This window comes from Camelus dromedarius, chromosome 3, assembly GCF_036321535.1.
Source record: "Camelus dromedarius isolate mCamDro1 chromosome 3, mCamDro1.pat, whole genome shotgun sequence".
Lineage (NCBI taxonomy): Eukaryota > Metazoa > Chordata > Mammalia > Artiodactyla > Camelidae > Camelus > Camelus dromedarius.
In genome coordinates this window covers 28,553,135-28,569,764 of record NC_087438.1, presented here as the reverse complement: position 1 = coordinate 28,569,764, position 16,630 = coordinate 28,553,135, and the positions used below count along the sequence as shown (strand labels likewise).

At 41.5% G+C, this 16,630-nt stretch overlaps 2 protein-coding genes and 1 non-coding gene across 3 annotated transcripts; 2 read left to right on the top strand and 1 right to left on the bottom strand.

Annotated features, from left to right (window-relative positions):
* Positions 1-491: 491 nt before the first annotated feature.
* On the bottom strand, positions 492-9,717 carry CARD6 (caspase recruitment domain family member 6). Its single transcript, XM_031441479.2, is given in 7 exon segments — positions 492-2,465; positions 2,468-2,564; positions 2,566-3,365; positions 5,275-5,688; positions 5,691-5,751; positions 5,754-5,812; positions 6,142-9,717. Coding segments are annotated over 7 exon segments (1,749 nt in total). The 5' UTR covers positions 6,206-9,717; the 3' UTR covers positions 492-2,211.
* A 210-nt stretch (positions 9,718-9,927) lies between these two features.
* On the top strand, positions 9,928-12,463 carry RPL37 (ribosomal protein L37). Its single transcript, XM_011000739.3, has 4 exons — positions 9,928-10,060; positions 10,651-10,786; positions 11,013-11,097; positions 12,346-12,463. Exons 1-4 carry the CDS (start codon positions 10,058-10,060, stop codon positions 12,413-12,415), a joined length of 294 nt encoding a protein of 97 aa, XP_010999041.1. The 5' UTR covers positions 9,928-10,057; the 3' UTR covers positions 12,416-12,463.
* Positions 12,187-12,265, top strand: LOC116152387 (small nucleolar RNA SNORD72). The gene has a single exon (XR_004136026.1). It is a non-coding gene; the product is annotated as a small nucleolar RNA SNORD72 (small nucleolar RNA).
* Positions 12,464-16,630: the final 4,167 nt, after the last annotated feature.

The window sequence follows — 16,630 nt, the reverse complement described above, 5'->3', positions numbered from 1 at the left end:
TAAACGTTTGATGTTGGTTTGGGGGTGCCATCTGGTGACTTCCTCTTCTGGGTCTCTGATATTCTTGGTATTTCATGATGTGGTGGTAAAGTGCTACCTTTCCTCTTCTTCCTGGAGGCACAGGCCCTCAGCTGGTGAAATTTCCCATCCTCATTTGCAGCTATATGTGGCATGTGCTCTACCACTGAGCTATACCCTCCCCCTCCACTTAAATATTTTAAATTTAATATTCCTTCTACTTAATGCTTCTCACTAGCAGAACTTAACCAAATGGTTAGAACAATAATAAATCTAATAAATTAAAATTTTTAATTGTGTGACTCAAGTCTTCTTAAATATTTCAATGCTTTTTTACAAACTTTGTAAACCTATCATAATCTTTTCAATTGAAAAAAAATCACAACTCTAAAATTAAAAAAATCAATTATATATTTTAAGTTGGAGTCATGAGGCTAATATAGCAGATCCTCTTATTAGCCAAATTATCTTAACTACTACAAATATTTAAAATATGAAACATACACAGATCATTTCTCAAGTTACTGCAAAATAATTAATTTTATTGTTTGTTAGTTCATTATTTCTATACATAAAGGTCAAATGAGTGTGATTTGGTGCTATTATCACAAACAAGTTTATCTGCTTAGCAGCTGATATAGAACTAAAAAATTTTTAACCAAGACACCTCTAGAGCAGCCAACATCTAGGGCAAGTTTTCCTGCAACACTGACGTTATGTGCACCCTACTTTATGTTCACTTTGCAATTAGAGGCTTCATCCCCACTCTTTCCAAGTGATACTGTCTTACAGCCCCCATTACCAGGGTTCAGGTTATATATTACCTAATATTCAAGGTCGGATTCAATTCATTTATTTACTGCTTGATTGTATTCTTTATTCTTTTCATAGTTTTCCTCTTTTGTAGGGACACAATTCTTACAGATACTTTCGTGATATCCAATCAGGCTGTGCAGATCTTGTTTTCTGTGTCAAGCTAATGATAGTACTCTCTTACCATCGCTGCCACTCTTCTTCAAGTGACTATATATATGACAGGCAAGGACTGGGCAACGGATACACTTCATAGGTCTCTAGAGTAAGCACTTTAATGCTTCCCTACCCTCTTGGGCCCTGCTCTTGGGTAATAAGCCTGAGCCGGTGAAGGACTGGTCTTAGATGACTTGCATTGAGTGGGTCTGGGCTGAGAAGTCTCACCTGGGGAGGACTGGGACTTGGATGGCTTGGACTGAGTGGATGGAGAACATTCAGTTTGGGTTGGCTGGGGCTGAGGGGGTCTTGTCTGAGTGGGTTTGGGTTGAGAGAACACAGACTGGGAGTGGTTTTGCTGGGAGTGCTTGACCTGGGATAACCTGGGTTGATTGGATTTGAACTGAGAGCTGGGCAAAAATGTGCTTTTGGACATGGGATGGAATCCCATTTGGAAAGATGGACTTGAAGGTCCACCTTGTGTCTTCAGCTTGGCTCCTTGCTGAGAGGCAGTTATGGGTTTTTGTTTGGCTCCTCATGGTCGAAAGGCTTGAGGGTGAGGATTTTTAATATGGGATGTTGTTCTCATAAACTTTCCAGTTGCCTCAGTTGGCTGTGTTCCCCATGCACAGGCTTGCCTAGGCTGTGACTTTCCAACTGCTCCTGCTGGCTGCAAACCCAGAGAATGGAGGTGACCTACCTGGGAGACCAATGCCCCAGACCTTTCAAGGGCTCCCATTGTCTGTGGTCTCTTGGGCCAGGCCTGTACACGTTGAGAAATGGGTCTTGGTGTCTCCCAAAAGTCCTATCCACATGATGTCCCTGTGCAGTTCTCGAAAATTTCATAAATCTTTCACCAGAATAAAATCTCTGCGGTTGGAAGTATTGAATCCCCAAACTTTTCCTTGGACTGTGGGCCCCTGTATTCTGAAAGGGCAAAGGATGGAACCACTTAGGTCTCTGCTCTGATCAAAAGTGGGAGCCCATAATCCAGGGGGCTTTCAAAGAAGCATGGTTAAAGTAACCTCTAATTCTGGTTGGTAAAGGGTGGGAGTTTTTCAGATAAGGCATGAATACTGAGGTAAGATGGAAATTCTGAATATTCTGGCTGATCTCACATATAGCCCCAGGCTCTCTTACAGACATCTCATTGGGGCTTTCAGATGAGTTTTTGGCTGACTGTGTCTTTGTTGTCCCTCATCTTCAGCTGTTCCAGCCAAGTTTTCACCAGGGGAAACTTGAATCCCGAATGTTCTCAAAGTCTTGGTCTACCTGCATTCCCAACTCCCTGGCCAGGAAGGCCATATCCTCCACATACACATATCTGAATAAACAGGACATCACTTCCTGGAGGGCAGCTTGAAGGCCCTCCATGTTCTTCCCTCTCTCCCCAGCTTCCTCCTCCTCCCAAAACAGTAGCTGTGACGGCTTCAACTTCAGGATCCTGTGGAAAATCTGAGCCTCTTCACTCTCCCGACTTGTGGACTGAAGACAAAATATCATCTTTCAATCGCAGCTTCTCCTAAAAACATTAGCAAGTCCCATTCCTTCTTACCTAGGCAGTCAGTGAAAAAAAAACACAGCTGAGGAAACTTCCATCAAGAAACCAAACTGTGTCCAAAAGCTTTCTAGATCTCCACGAAGGTTGGCCGCAGCAACAGGCTTCTGGAAGAAACTGGGGTTTTCCCTCAGACTGTCGCTATCAGGAAAACACCAGGTTATCTCAACCAGGCCATCAGAGATCTGCCGGGGAAGCACCAGAACAGGCAAATCCTGATGGAGAAAGATTTTGTGTGATTTCAAGTGGGCAGGGCTGAGCAGTGTGTTGAGGATTTTGGACTTGGAGAAGCTACAGTATCCTAGACGCACAAAAGAGATGACAGGCATCTTCATGAGAGCCAGAAACTTTTCTGTATCCCTTGTTGACTGCTCCTTCACAATGTCCTTCATGGCACTCAGCATCAAAATGGTTTTGTTGTTTTCTGCATCTGGCAGTAGCAGGGGAAGAGCAAACTAGCATTGATACATGTTTGACATGATCTCGCACTGCAAAGAGCTGTCTGAACACAGCAGAGAGGCACAGAGGACATCAAGGGGATTAATGGTTTCCGTTTCTCTAATTTCCAAATCCTCTGATCCAGTCAGCAATTCCCCTTTGCCATTCTCACCCAGAACCTTCTGCCTGAGGATTGAATCTCAGGCTGTCACATCCAGTGCTTGAACTTTCATCAGGAAATTCCAGGCTAAGTCACCTGGAGTTTCAGGCATCCACCCACATCCTCAGTCTAAGGAGAATTGCTTAATGAAATCTGGCAGAAGCTTTCTGCTCCTAACCAGGTTCAAACAGGACAGGACATCTTTAAACACTTTTTTTCTTTCTGTAGGAAAGAAGATAGTCAGTGAATGTTATGTTCAGCATCCAAGCTTCCTTCATTGGCTTTTAAAATTAAATAAGTAATTGACATTTTCATTGGGGAAAAAAAGGTGAAATGATACAAGTGAAAGTTCCCTTTCACCACTCTGCCAACTCTAAGAGATACATCAATTTCCTTCTAAGAGATATGTCAATATGGTATGGTATGTTTCCTTCCCATCCTTTCTCTATGCAAGTAATAAGTATGCTTGCATATATAGAAATACAGTTTGGTTTAATGGATGCCATTTTAGTTTCTAAATGATATTATTCCAAATGACCCTTTAACTTCTTTTCACTCAATTGTATTCCTTGCAAATTCTTCCAAGTCAGTATATACAGAGACCTACTTAATTCATTTTAGCTAATCTATTGTATTTCCTGGTTTGGAAGAACCATTATTTATTTAAACATTGTCTACTGATGATCATTTAGGTTTTCCAAGTTTTGGGCTAATGTTTGTATGCAGCAATGAAAAGCCTTGTTGATGCTTCATTATACATAAGTATGAGGAATTCTCTAGGTTGATACTGATTTCTTTCTTAAATGCTATTTCTTGCTAACATTTGGAGAAATGGAAGATTTTATTTTCATTAAGGTTTTCTCAAAATTTACACGTTGTACCTAATTTCTCTTGATTTCCCACTTTATAATTTATCTTCTAGCCACTTCTTGGGAATACAGAGATAGTTCTTAGTAGAGAAAGGAAATCAGAGAGCATTTTCTGTTCCTGATGGATAGCAAGTTAGCACAAGCTTCTTGGATCTCCTATAAAAATAGCCTAGAAGATACAACAGACGTAAGAGACAGTATGGATTTCAAGAATTGACAAAAGTAACTCTAAGAAATCCTTGGATGGTCTGAAACTGGTATATACAGCTATCCTTATAAAAAGGGGAAATTTTAACAGAGAGATAAGCACCATGGAAGACAATCAGGTGAAGATGAAGGCAGACTCGGGGGATGGTTCTACAAGCCAAAGAAGGCCAAAGATTTCCAGCAAACTACCAGAAGCTAGGAACAGATTCTTCTTCACAGCCTTCAAAAGAAACCAACCCTTCAGACACCTTGATTTCAGACTTCTGGTCTCCAAACTGTAAGACAATACATTTATTTCTATTGCTTACTGTTTAAGCTACCAAGTTTGTGGTACGACTTTGTTACAGCAACCCTAGTAACTACTTCCAGGTGTGCTGAGCAGGAAATTACTCTTTTCTGATCCATAACTAGATTATGAATCCCCAGAATTTGGACTCAGTGTGAGTCAGTAGTTACCTTCCCCCTCTCTACTCGGAACTTGATGTTTATTTCCCATGACAATATGTCTCAAAAATTAAACATTGCTCATATTTTGAATTTTCATTAAGAAATATTCACACTCAACATATCAGTTTAATTTTCTTCATCAAGATGGTAATATTGGGACTGGATCCAACCAAGCAGCAATATTTTGGGATCTTACCCATTCAGCACAAACTCCTCCCCTGTTTCCACTTCCACAGTCAGGCCCCAAATCCCTATTTTCTATTGGTCACAACGGTGCAAAAATGTCTAAAAAGGCTTAATCTGAGGAACAGAGGTAACAGCTAAAATTAGTGCTTAGCAACTTCTTATATGTATGATGGAAGTGACTGCAAAAACAGATAAGCTGATAATCAATATTTACTTTTGCTTATCTGACCACCACTTTTAGGTTCAGGCTCTTCTGTCACCACCTACTCCTGAGAAAATCCCCAGTTAGAGAGGGACAAGTAATTTCTCAGTAGCTCTTTTTCTGCTGACATCTGGTGCCCATCCTCAGCCCCTCTCTCCTTTATGTCATGGCAACCTAGAGGTAAGTCGCCTGAGTAACTACACACACATCACTCCCATACCTTCCAGTCTTTTCTCCTCTTCCTCCTCCAATGACACGCCAGCTTCTGAATCCTCATCATTCTGTTCTTCATCAGAGAACTCCGTGGTTTCTGAATACACAGAGTCCTCTTTGCCATCATAGATAATGCACTCTGGGTCATCAGAATCCTCCTCTTCCACGGTGGTTTCTGCATCTTCAGAGTATCCAACAGATTCCAGATAGTCCTCTTTTCCTAAGTATAAAGAATCATCTGGCTGCTAGTATCTCTGTCCATACTGTAAATACTCAATAGTTTTTGGAAATTCATATTCAACATTCTCAACTGATTGTGGCGATGTGAACTTTGGTGTATTGCATTCCTTCTTGTCTTCCTTTGAGGACCAAGCAGTTTCCTGATAACTAACTTTCTTGTCCGTGAAAGACTCAAGAGTTTTTTCTCTTTGAAGGACTTGGTGATCTCAGGAGTTTCAGGCTGTTTCTCTCCAGGAAAAAAAAAAAATCTTCCTTGTTTACTCCCATAGATTGAGGTGGTTCTATATTCTCATGTTTTAAAAATTCTGAAAAGAACAAGAAAGTTTTGGGGAGTTTTCTTTTCTTTTTTTAAATTAACAAATGTTATAATAACTTGAGTTTCCATGGCCTGAAAGCATCACCTCTCTTCTTTATTTCACTGGATGATAGGAATACCTACTACCTCCCACAGAAATGGCAACAAGTCAGCTGTAAGAGCTTTCTCCCAGCAAAAAAAATCAGATTACACCCCTGCCTTGTTCAAAAGTTCAAAATAATGTCAATAGACACATAATACACATTTTAGGAATATACATGGAATCAATATATTACATAAAATGAAAAGTTAGGAAATGAAATTCAGAAGGATGGTTACCTTGGTTGGGGGATGCTGGGGATGGGATGGGATTGGAGGACAGGAAGATCGTGGAGTAAGACATAGGATATCATCTGGGGATAAGTTTATAGGTGCTTATTGTATTATAAAAAGTGAACAGTTAAACATGTAAATGACAGAAGGCCATGCAAGGACCAATGCTGAGCATGTATTAGGAACCAAGGGTGATGATTCATTAAATTCTGGTGTCCCTAAGTTTGAAAAAGAATAAGAAAATCCTAATATGACATTAAAAATTAACTTCAGGTTAAGAGTTTTAATACGTCACAAAGATACGGGTTTCAAAAGATGCATCCTATCTAATACTAACATTTTGATTTGCAATGTTAGTAAGCTTGCCAATTTTTTTTGTATTCAGCTTGGTTGGTAAGGTATTCTAATAACCAGCTTCTCAAACCCCGTCTCCCCTCCGCTGCTCCCCTCTAAATACTCTCCTTTCCCATAACCTGCTCAAGGAGATCTCACAGCTGATGGGAAGAAGTCTTTATCTGAACTGGATATTTCACAGCAAGATTAAATTTAGGGAAGGAAGTTTAAATTCAGCTCCTTGGTAACAGGAAATCTGCACTGCACAGGCTTAGAATGCAAATGAAAGTGAGATGGGGGAGGGTGACCAGGAGATGCAGATTTGAAAATAGATCCCTCAAATCAAATCCAATACAACAGGAGTAAAAATTTTATTTGCATCTAGGAATTTAAGTTAGATGATGTTTTTAAGAGAAAATTCAGCAGTAATTTTGTTTCATCTATCATAGGGGAAAAAAAGGCAGGTCTACTGCAAGTCCCAGTGATTGAGACTTGAACTGTATCAGAGATGCAGGATTTACGTAGTCTTCATCACTCTCTGCCAAAAGGCGAAATGCCATAGGGCCAATACCTAGGAAACAGCATTGATCATCTGTTTCAGAAGTCAATCTACTGCTGAGCTAAACTTGGCATTTGAATAGAAACTTGGAGGTTCTAAACTGGTTTCATAGGCCTCTGCAGAGCCACGGGCCTACTTGACCAGGGCCAGAATGGTGTGATTTTAAGCACACCAAAAAGGGAGAGGAGGCAAAATATTTCACTCTGATGTTTACAAATTTGGGGAATGTCTGGGGCAAAAGAGACTCTCACACAGTGCCTGCCACACAGTTTGGCTCCTTGATGGTTGCTACCTGTCCTACCCTTTCTGAAACCCAGCAGGACACTGTGGGGCCCTCCTGGGTACAAGTATTTCCGCGTCCCCCTTTTCTTGTTTGTAGGAAACGCTTCAGCCTCCTAGACCTTCCCTGAGCTCCAAAGGACAAAGTCACTAATTAGGGAAGTGGAGGAAGGCAGAAACAAAGAAAAAGCAGTTAAGTGTGGCAATAATGCAGGGTCCTGGTTCCTTGGTTCCTCCTCAATAGAGACACATTACAATCTGATATGTACTTTTGAGTTCTTCTAAAGGAACTAAGGAAGCTTTAGGCTAAGCCTAAGGAAGCTTTAGGCTGAGCACGTAATCCCTGGAACACCACTGTTACCTCACCACCAACCAATCAGAAGAAAGACACACCCTACAGCCCTCACCTCAAATTTTGCCTTTAAATATCAGAGAGTTCCTGTCTTTTGAGCATGAACCGCCCCATTCTCCTAGGTTGGCCCTTACAATAAACCTTTCTCTGCTCCAAATGCCAATGTTTCGGTTTATGTGGCCTCACTGTGCACCAGGCACACAAACTTGGGTTCAACATGTCTACACTGATCTCACTTCTCACAATACTGTGCTAGGCAGAATAATGATCCTCCCTAAAGATGACTATGTCCTAATCCCCATACCTGTGAATCTGCTAGGTTACAAGGCAAAGGACAATTAAGGTTGCTAATCAGCTGACCTTGAGATAAGAAAATTGTCTGGGTGAGGCCAAGGGGCTGTTAAAAGATAAACTCAGACATATTACAAATGTTAAGTTTATTTGAGCAAAAATTGATTCAAAAAGGGCAGTAGCAAACCAGAAGTGGTTAGTAGCATTCCACCTCTATGCCACACTTCATAAATAAAGCAAAGAAAAGAAATTATTTGATTGGCTTAAAGACTAGTTGGCTGTGATCATTGTCCTTAGCGCTTCATAACCTGGAGGCATTTACGCGCCTAAACGTTGGTTTGCTTACTAGGCCACTAAAGCATTAGAGCCACCTCCATCTAATGGTTTTCTCGTTGAATTAATTCAACAAGACCTTAAAAGTAGAAGAGGGGGACAGAAGAGAGTCAGAGCAATGTGATGTGAAAAACTCTTACTGCCTTTGAAAATGGAAAAGGGCTAGAGGCCAAGGAATATCAGCAGCCTCTACAAACTGAAAAAGGCAAGAAAACATATTCTCTGCAGAGCCTTGAAGAAAGGAATGCAGCCCTGTCCACACTTCCTTAGTCCAGGGAGACCTACATCATGCTTGACTAAAACTATAAGATAATAAATGTGTTCTGTGTTAAGAACATTTAACAGGAGACCCACCTCTTAACAGATTTTAAGTGTACAACACAGTATTGTCAACTGTAGGCACAATATCGTACCACAGATCTCTAGAATAAACTCATCGTGCATAACTGAAACTTTATACTAGTTGATTAAATTTATTTTGAGCCACCGAGTTTGTGGTTAATTGTTAGAATGGTAATGGGGAACTAACACAACGCCTAATCCAGAAAGTCTCCCCTGAATCGCAGTTTGGTCCAAGCACTCATATTGGCCTTCTTTCTCCCAGGCTGCACTCCCCCTCAATCCCCTACTCTCCATCTACCACTTCCATGAGGAGGGGGACTATGAGGACATTGTCATGCTTCTATTCTCAGCTCCTGGAAGAGTCTAGTACTGATTAAGCACCAATCAACTGTCAACCTGTCAAAATTAAACCTCTAATTCCCAGACTCGATCTTGTTCCCTTAGTGGTTAGTCAACCACCTTTGCTAATATTTCACAAGTGACAGGTTATGAATTCTGTTTCCTTTAAAAGCACGCACACTTAGGATAGTTTTTCCCTATTAACTCTTAAATGATGGGATTTTTTTTTTAAATCATTTTGCAAGGGTAGGGGCTTTCCCAGGTAAGAAGGTTACAATTGGATTAGCGTTTATCAAGGTCTAGGAACCGCCAACACTAAGACTATTACGTGTTTTTTAAAAAGTACAGATTTCCACGCCCTACCCAAAGCAGCTGAACCAATTTCCTCACGCTGGAGTTCAGGAAACTGTATTTAACAAATTCCACGTGTGATTCCTTGGCATAATGAGATTTGGGATCAAGCGATTTGCCTCTAAATTACTATAGTTAGAAAAAAACATTATTTGCCTTTCTCTCAATATTCTGAGCCCAGCTCCTTAAAGGCCGGTCGTGCCTCCATCCTCCTAGTGAGCATCAACGTGAGCCAAAAGCTTCCGGCCGGAGTGAGGAGGAACCTGGAGAAGCAAATTGGTTTCTCTCGGATTAGGACTCCAGTCCCATCCCGACCCCGACACAGACGGCGGCAGCGATGAAACCGCGCGGGAACCCCAAAGCAGAGTAGCCCCTCTCTCCAGGCTCTCCATCCGCTCCGGGACCGGATGTAGCCCAGCTCTGACTGAGAAAGCACGAAAGCCGGAGGGAAACAACTGCAGGAGAGGGAGTCGAGTTCCGGCCTAAAGGAGGCTGCAGTGCGAGTCCGGCGGGGATACGCCCACCTTGGTCCCAGGAAGCTGTTAGCTCCGCCCTGCTGAACCCTCTATTGGCCCCGCCTGCCTCCGGCTCCTCCTCTTGCCCCACCCACACTGCGGCGACGGACGCTTGAGAACGGTGCACCGCGCTCCGCCGGAAGTACTTTCCTGGGCGGAAGCTTTTGAGCGCGATATAGCGGAAGTACCTTCTCTTCCGGCCTCTTTGCCCTCGGCTGCAGAATCGCGATGGTGAGTTGTGTGCAGGAGCTCGTGGAATCAGCTTCCATCCTCGCCCCCTGCGCCCCGCTCTTTGCTATCCGTGGGGGCCCCGCGGAGTTTTCAATAAGGGGAGCCGGAGGACAGGAAAGGGATGTGTGATTGACCTCAAGAGCCAAAAGAATGGCTCCTAATTATCTGGGGGTGCACAGTTAGGACTCGTGGAGCTCCAGCTCTTCTAGGCCCTTTGCTTTTGTCTGACCTTTGGAGGGTCCCGCACAGTCATGCCCTCGAATGAGAACTGACGGAAGAAATACGGTTTGAGAGTGTTTGGCTGTGAAAGCAAGGGTATCAGTTGGCGGTGGTCCTTGGCAGGAGCTCTTAGGTTTTGAAGTAGGAGAGGGTAGGAAAACCACATTGTCTCGTCTTTCACCTAAGGCTTTTTTTTTTTTTTTTAAATAATGTAGCAGATTAGAAGACAGCAACTCTTGTGGCGAGCTTCAACATTTAAGAAGAGGCCTTGTGATTGTCATTGAATCTTACCAGTAGTTTTTAAAGCTGAAAACATAAGAATTTGTCTAGAAACTACTAGGTTTTAGAATCGTTTACCCTTTAATTTGTAGACGAAGGGAACGTCATCGTTTGGAAAGCGTCGGAATAAGACCCACACGTTGTGCCGCCGATGTGGCTCTAAGGCCTACCATCTTCAGAAGTCGACCTGTGGCAAATGTGGCTACCCTGCCAAGCGAAAGAGAAAGTGTAAGATAATGTTTATTAGACTGTTGATGTATTGTGAGGATGAGAACAATCTCGTTTGTTTTGTACCTAGGCGGGGCATGGCTTTGCACATTTTTTGGTCTCTTGCAAAATTTTGCTTCTGAATGCTGCTGAAGTGGGTTTAAATCCCAAAGAAGACATTCTTAAGTATCTTGAGAAGATGTGTAGGAAAAACCGTTTAGAACCTTAACCTGAGTTTGTTCTTTAGATAACTGGAGTGCTAAAGCTAAAAGACGAAATACCACCGGGACCGGTCGAATGAGGCACCTAAAAATTGTATACCGCAGATTCAGGTACAGTTTTGTTTCAATATTAGTTGGTTCTGTGAGGTTGGGTAACAACCCTGTCAACTACCCTGGTGGATGGGGATGAAATGTTGCAGGGTACTGTTTTCTTCTGCCAACATAAGCTTCGGATGAGTTGGTTTAGATTTTACTAATCTTTCAGTAAACAAAAATATGAGCTACAAATGTCTGGAGTGTAGTTTGAGCTAGACTCTCGAGAATGTGATGACATTTATTAGCGTCCCTGCATTTCAGTCTTACCAATGTTTGGCAAGATAATTGTGCATAAATGAGGTCTTCACTTTTGTGGCTTTGGGTAAATCTGGTTAGAATAGTGTCATAGTTGCTATTGCGTTAGTATAGAAATAAGTTTTACTGTCTGGTTGCTTAAAGACAAGCCTTAGAGTTTTAATTTCAGCTCTGACCTAGACTTACAGAGGGACTGCATTTTAGTGGTAGTAACTCTTGAGGGCTTAACCCATGTAAGATCTGAACTGAGGTGATTTTTTTGTTGGGTGGCAGGCGTGTCTTGTGCAGTATAGGATATTTAGCAGAATTTCTAACCGCTACCACTCAATTCCAGATTTTCAGGTTTTAAAAGATCACAAGACAGTTTGGAGCTTTGTAAACACCCTTAAGTGTGCTTGTGTTCATGTGCTGAGGTGACCTTTCTTTGCACTTTCCTTCTTTGCATTTAAGACCATCATATGGTAGTATGGGCTTAGGGGTCAGTGGTCTGCTAGTTCAGTGGGAGAATTAAGAACATGAGCTGAAACCATCTTTAACCTGTCTGTCCCTGTGCAGTTTCCTTTGAGTAGGTGTGAATATTAAATGAGTTAAGCTGTATAGTTAAGCAGTTGAGAAAATACCTACCATTAAACATTTTGCATTGACTGGCTAAAGGAAAGTAGGATCTCTTGTTCATGGTTTAAGAAGCCATTTTCACAAATACCTTAGGAATCTTAAAAAGCAGTGGAGAAATAAGTGGCCCAGTGATTAGTACCCCCAAATAAGTTGCCTTTTTGTCAGTTGTACTTAACGATATCCCCTAAATGGATTATCTTGAAGGAGAAGGAAGTATTTTATTTAAAATACTGCAGCTTATCAGTGATGTTGTAAAAATAAATGTCTGAACATATGAATTCAGTATTGATTTCAACATTTACTGAGATAAGCTTGTAAAAATGTTTTAACAAAAATTAAACCATGTATGTAGACATTGCTGAAGTAACCATTCTTGTTTTTAACGTGGTGCAGGCATGGATTCCGTGAGGGAACAACACCTAAACCCAAGAGGGCAGCTGTTGCAGCATCCAGTTCATCTTGAAGATTTCAATCATTAGTTGCGCAATAAATGTTCTGGTTTTGAAAAATATCTGGTGTGCTAAGGTATTTTTAATAGGCTTGTGGTATCAATGATTTACTATACGTTTGGGAATGGGACGACTTCTTAAGTAGCTCTTTTAGAACACTACTTTTGAACTGGGTTGTTGCACTGCTTAGGAGGACAAGGAACAAGCAGAATTCTGGGATTTCTTCAAGCAGACAACGCTGGAGATGATGTGAAGAATATAATGAATTAACATAGCATAACTTGGTTTTGAATTTCATAACATTCACCTGTAGTCTGGGAGGTTTCTGTGAGTCCTGCATGAATAGGGGTTTAGAGCACCAGTGAGAACATGAAAGAGAGCTGTTGAGTTAATTCTGTTTTGGAAGGGTGACCCCAGTATCCAAAATACTTGTGGGAAAACTAGCATAATACAGCAATGTGGCCAAGCTGTGCTTTCCTAACTTGTAGCTTCCCATTGTGTTAAGGATAATGTGCTTAATTTGACCTTGAGGGGGTTTCATGATCTGCACTGCCTCACCAGCCTTTGAGTGCATTCCCCAAATATAGTTAATAGCTATTCTTAACTCCTAACTTGTCCTTCAGGTCTCAGCTTACATTTACTTGTATAAAAGCCCTTGCTGATCTAAATCTACATTGGACTTCAACATATGAGACTCAGTATAATGACTCAGTGCTCTGTACTTGAGGGATGCATAGTTACGTAAGTTTCTGGATACAGTTATGTTTGTTAGTGTGATTAAACTGTAGGGCTAACAATAACTTTATGGGCTTGTGAGCACAGTAAACAGCTGAGTAAATGAAGGTGCTTTTTTATAGTGGCCACAACCTAAAGTTAGTACAAGAGGTTTGAGTTTATGAAATTGCTTTGATGTACAAAAAATAGCAATTTTAATATATTTTGGATTGAGGCTACTGAAACAGTTTGACTTGATCTTAAGATCCTTCTGAAATCTTTTAGTGTTGCTAGTGGTTGATAACTAAGTGATGCAGACGCCCATTAAGATAGGAAGATAGGTAATGCCCAGGATGGAGTAAGTGATAGACTTTGGGGCAAGTGGGCACTGACCTGAAGACCTTGCAATTTCTGAATCGTGTTAGAAAAAGCAATTAGCGTAAAGGGGTTGCATGAGATGGGCAGTGATGCAGTAAGACAGGCCTGTGTTTTTTGAGTATAAGGTGAGCTTATCTTGCTTGCCAGTACACTGCCTATGGCCCTTAACAGATTAGGTTTCAGTGGGAAATTACTCTGGTACAGTGGAATCCCATGCAGCAGAGGAGTCACAGACCAATTGAATCTGCTTCAATCACAGTTAATTTTAAAGCCCAGGGAGAGGCAGTGGGAAAGATGGAGCTGGGCTAACACATTCAGTGTAGAGCGCAAACAGGTAGATTCAGTTGCTCATTGAAGACTAGTTTGCAGAGATTCCATCTCTGGCATACAACATGTCTTGAGAGCCCGAGTTGGTTTGGGCAGTGGATCAGTCTGACAAAGGATGCCTTGGGCTAATGCCACAGCTAAGGAATTTGTGTTCCTTGGGCAGAGGGTACTCAGGACCAGATGGTTGTCTTCATAACTTGTGTGTTTACTTGGCTTTTCAATCAGATACTGTCTGTCAGGTCAAGAGAATGGGAAGGAGTTGGCAAGAGAAGAATCAGGAAAGGTAAGCAGTGATAGATCATGAGTTTGTACTTCAACCTTAAGCAGTGATAAATGGAAGGTTTTAAGCACACAGTGGTCTCATTAGTAAAATTAATGGTGTGGATATAAGTCTTGAAGCTGGAAAACCAGGCAACAGGTTTTTTTTCCCCCTTCACAGAGGCACTGGGAATTGAACCCAGAATCTGGTGCACACGAAGCATGTACTCTACCACTGAGCTATACTCCCTACCCCCCAACAGGTTCTTAAGTAGTCCAAAAATTACGAGGTCATGGACTAAGGTAACAGTGGGGCTGGCTGTAGGTTCTGGTTCTACTGAGAATATATAAAACTTGAGTCAAAGGGAGTTGCTTCCAAGCCTCTGTTTCCCTCTAAACAGGAGAGTGGTTTGTTTGTAAATAAATGTGACAATGCTACTATGTGCTCAGCAATGTTAGAGATACAGTGGGAGCAAAAACACACAGTTGAAGTTGACAGCTCTAGTGGTTGCAGAAATAGCCCAGGAACTAGGATAGAGTTGAGTCACACAAACCAGGAAAGGAGATATTTTTGAGGGAACATGTGGTAATATGTGGCTACAACCGAGGAGAAAATTAATTTTTTTTTTAATTTGGCAAAATTTAGGTTAATGTCTACTTTCCATAAACCTTATTTCGGTAGAGCCTCAATACAGCCAGCTTGCTAGAGGCTCAGCGGAGATTAGGCAGTGAGGAATGGAGAATTCAGTTTATGCAAAAGACACTTGGAAGGTTACCTAGATATTCTATGGTTCCTTTTCATTTCTATTGATACAGTTCCTAGCTCATGAACCAAATCCCTTGTGACTGACCTCTCTCTGCCAGAAGCAGTTCTAGGCCCAGGAGATAGAAATAGGAAACAAAATAGACAAGGATCCTTCTCAGACAAAGATTTCAATTGTGTGTGTGCATACGCGTGTATTGTGTTGGGTGACAGACCGAGAACAGGTAAGCAATTCAGGTGGTAATAACTGCTGTGAAGACAAAAATGTGGTAATAGTGGGCTGGAGAAACCTTAAGGAAGGTGCTTAAGAAAGTTCTATGATAATGAGCCAGCCCTGCAAAGGTAAGAACAGACATTCAGGTAGGGAGATTGTTCTCAAACTTCTGAATTCTAAGTTGGTTGCAAAATTTAACCTTGCTACAATTAGCTGAAACTTTCTAATACTGTATATTCATCTGAGAAAAAGTAATGCATTATAGAATTGTTTTACTTGTTTCAAAGAAAGCTTTCTCTTCACACATTAGTACATACAGATTATGTTTTTTGGTTTTCTCAAAACAAAAGATAGTTTGATAAGATTCAATCATAAGAAGCACAGGGCATTCAACCTCAGAAACCAAGAATGGAATTTGAAGCAAACACTTCCTTGCATAGTAAGGATGAGGGATGTTTTGTCAGAGAAAATACCAGTGAAAAATGATTCTCCTGTAGTATGTGAGTGGTTTATAGAACAGGCGTGGTATGTGGATTGAGACAAAAAAAAAAAAAAAAAGCTTCATTTTTGTGTCCTTTATATAGTGGAAATATACTTCAGTGCCCCCAGGATGAAGACTTGGTGTGACCCTTGTATTTTTAGATCACTCAAAGATAATAAAAAATGTCTTCAGTCATGATTATTTGTAAAAAGTTTTATTTCAGTAAGTAAAATGTCTGATCCTGTGTAATAGTCAATTCAAAGTTGACTTAACCTTAAGTCACGTCTTCCCACTTGGGCCTCCTCTGGGCTGGAGCCAAGAGTGGAGAAGGGGACTTGATCTCTCTGATCTCAGCCTTCTCCCTGTATTCTCTGGGGCCTGTGAGCTGTACTTTCCCTCCTTACTGGGGTTAGAGTAGATAGGAGAAGGAAGGCGAGGTGAAGGGATGGGGTGGTTCTTCCTTGGCTAGGTGGATAGACAGCATCTGGACCCACAAGATGATTAAACTTTTTCTCTTGGGCATTTGTATGACTTCTATAGTTCCGATCTTAATTCAAAATCATCTTTTGTGATCATTGCTAGCCCCTAGGATCGAACCTCTTAAGTTTTCTCTACCTCTGAGTGTCCTATAGACAGGATCCAAAATTATCCCATGCTGTCTGTCTCCTGAGTGGCCCACGTCTGGTCCCCAGGAGACATGCCCACATCCCTGGCCTGAACAAATTCTTAAGTGCAGGGAGATTTTGTGGCAGCAGCTCTCTCCCAGGCCCCACCAAAACAGTTGCAGGAAACAAATTTCAGAGCTCTCCGAGTGGTTCCATTGAAGTTCCCTTTACCAGATTTAGAGCTAGAAGGTAGTAACCTCCTTTTCCAAGAAGGTTGGGTTGAATGCTAAAAACTCCTAAAAACAAAATTTACCAGTCTGTCCCTTGGACCCCTGTATATCCTTGATCTGGCTGAGGATTCTAAAAGCTGTAACCAGGTTCTTGGATACATTTCCCATGTGTGTGTCTCATTTGGTAGTTCCCCAAGCAAAAAGAGCCCTATTCTGAGAGCATGTTAATTTATATGGCTCTGCAAATAAAAGTCTAGTG

Coding starts and splice junctions, on each gene's coding strand:
- RPL37 (XM_011000739.3), top strand. Junction 10,787..11,012: donor TGCCAAGCGAAAGAGAAAGT/GTAAGATAATGT, acceptor TTTGTTCTTTAG/ATAACTGGAGTGCTAAAGCT. Junction 11,098..12,345: donor ATTGTATACCGCAGATTCAG/GTACAGTTTTGT, acceptor AACGTGGTGCAG/GCATGGATTCCGTGAGGGAA.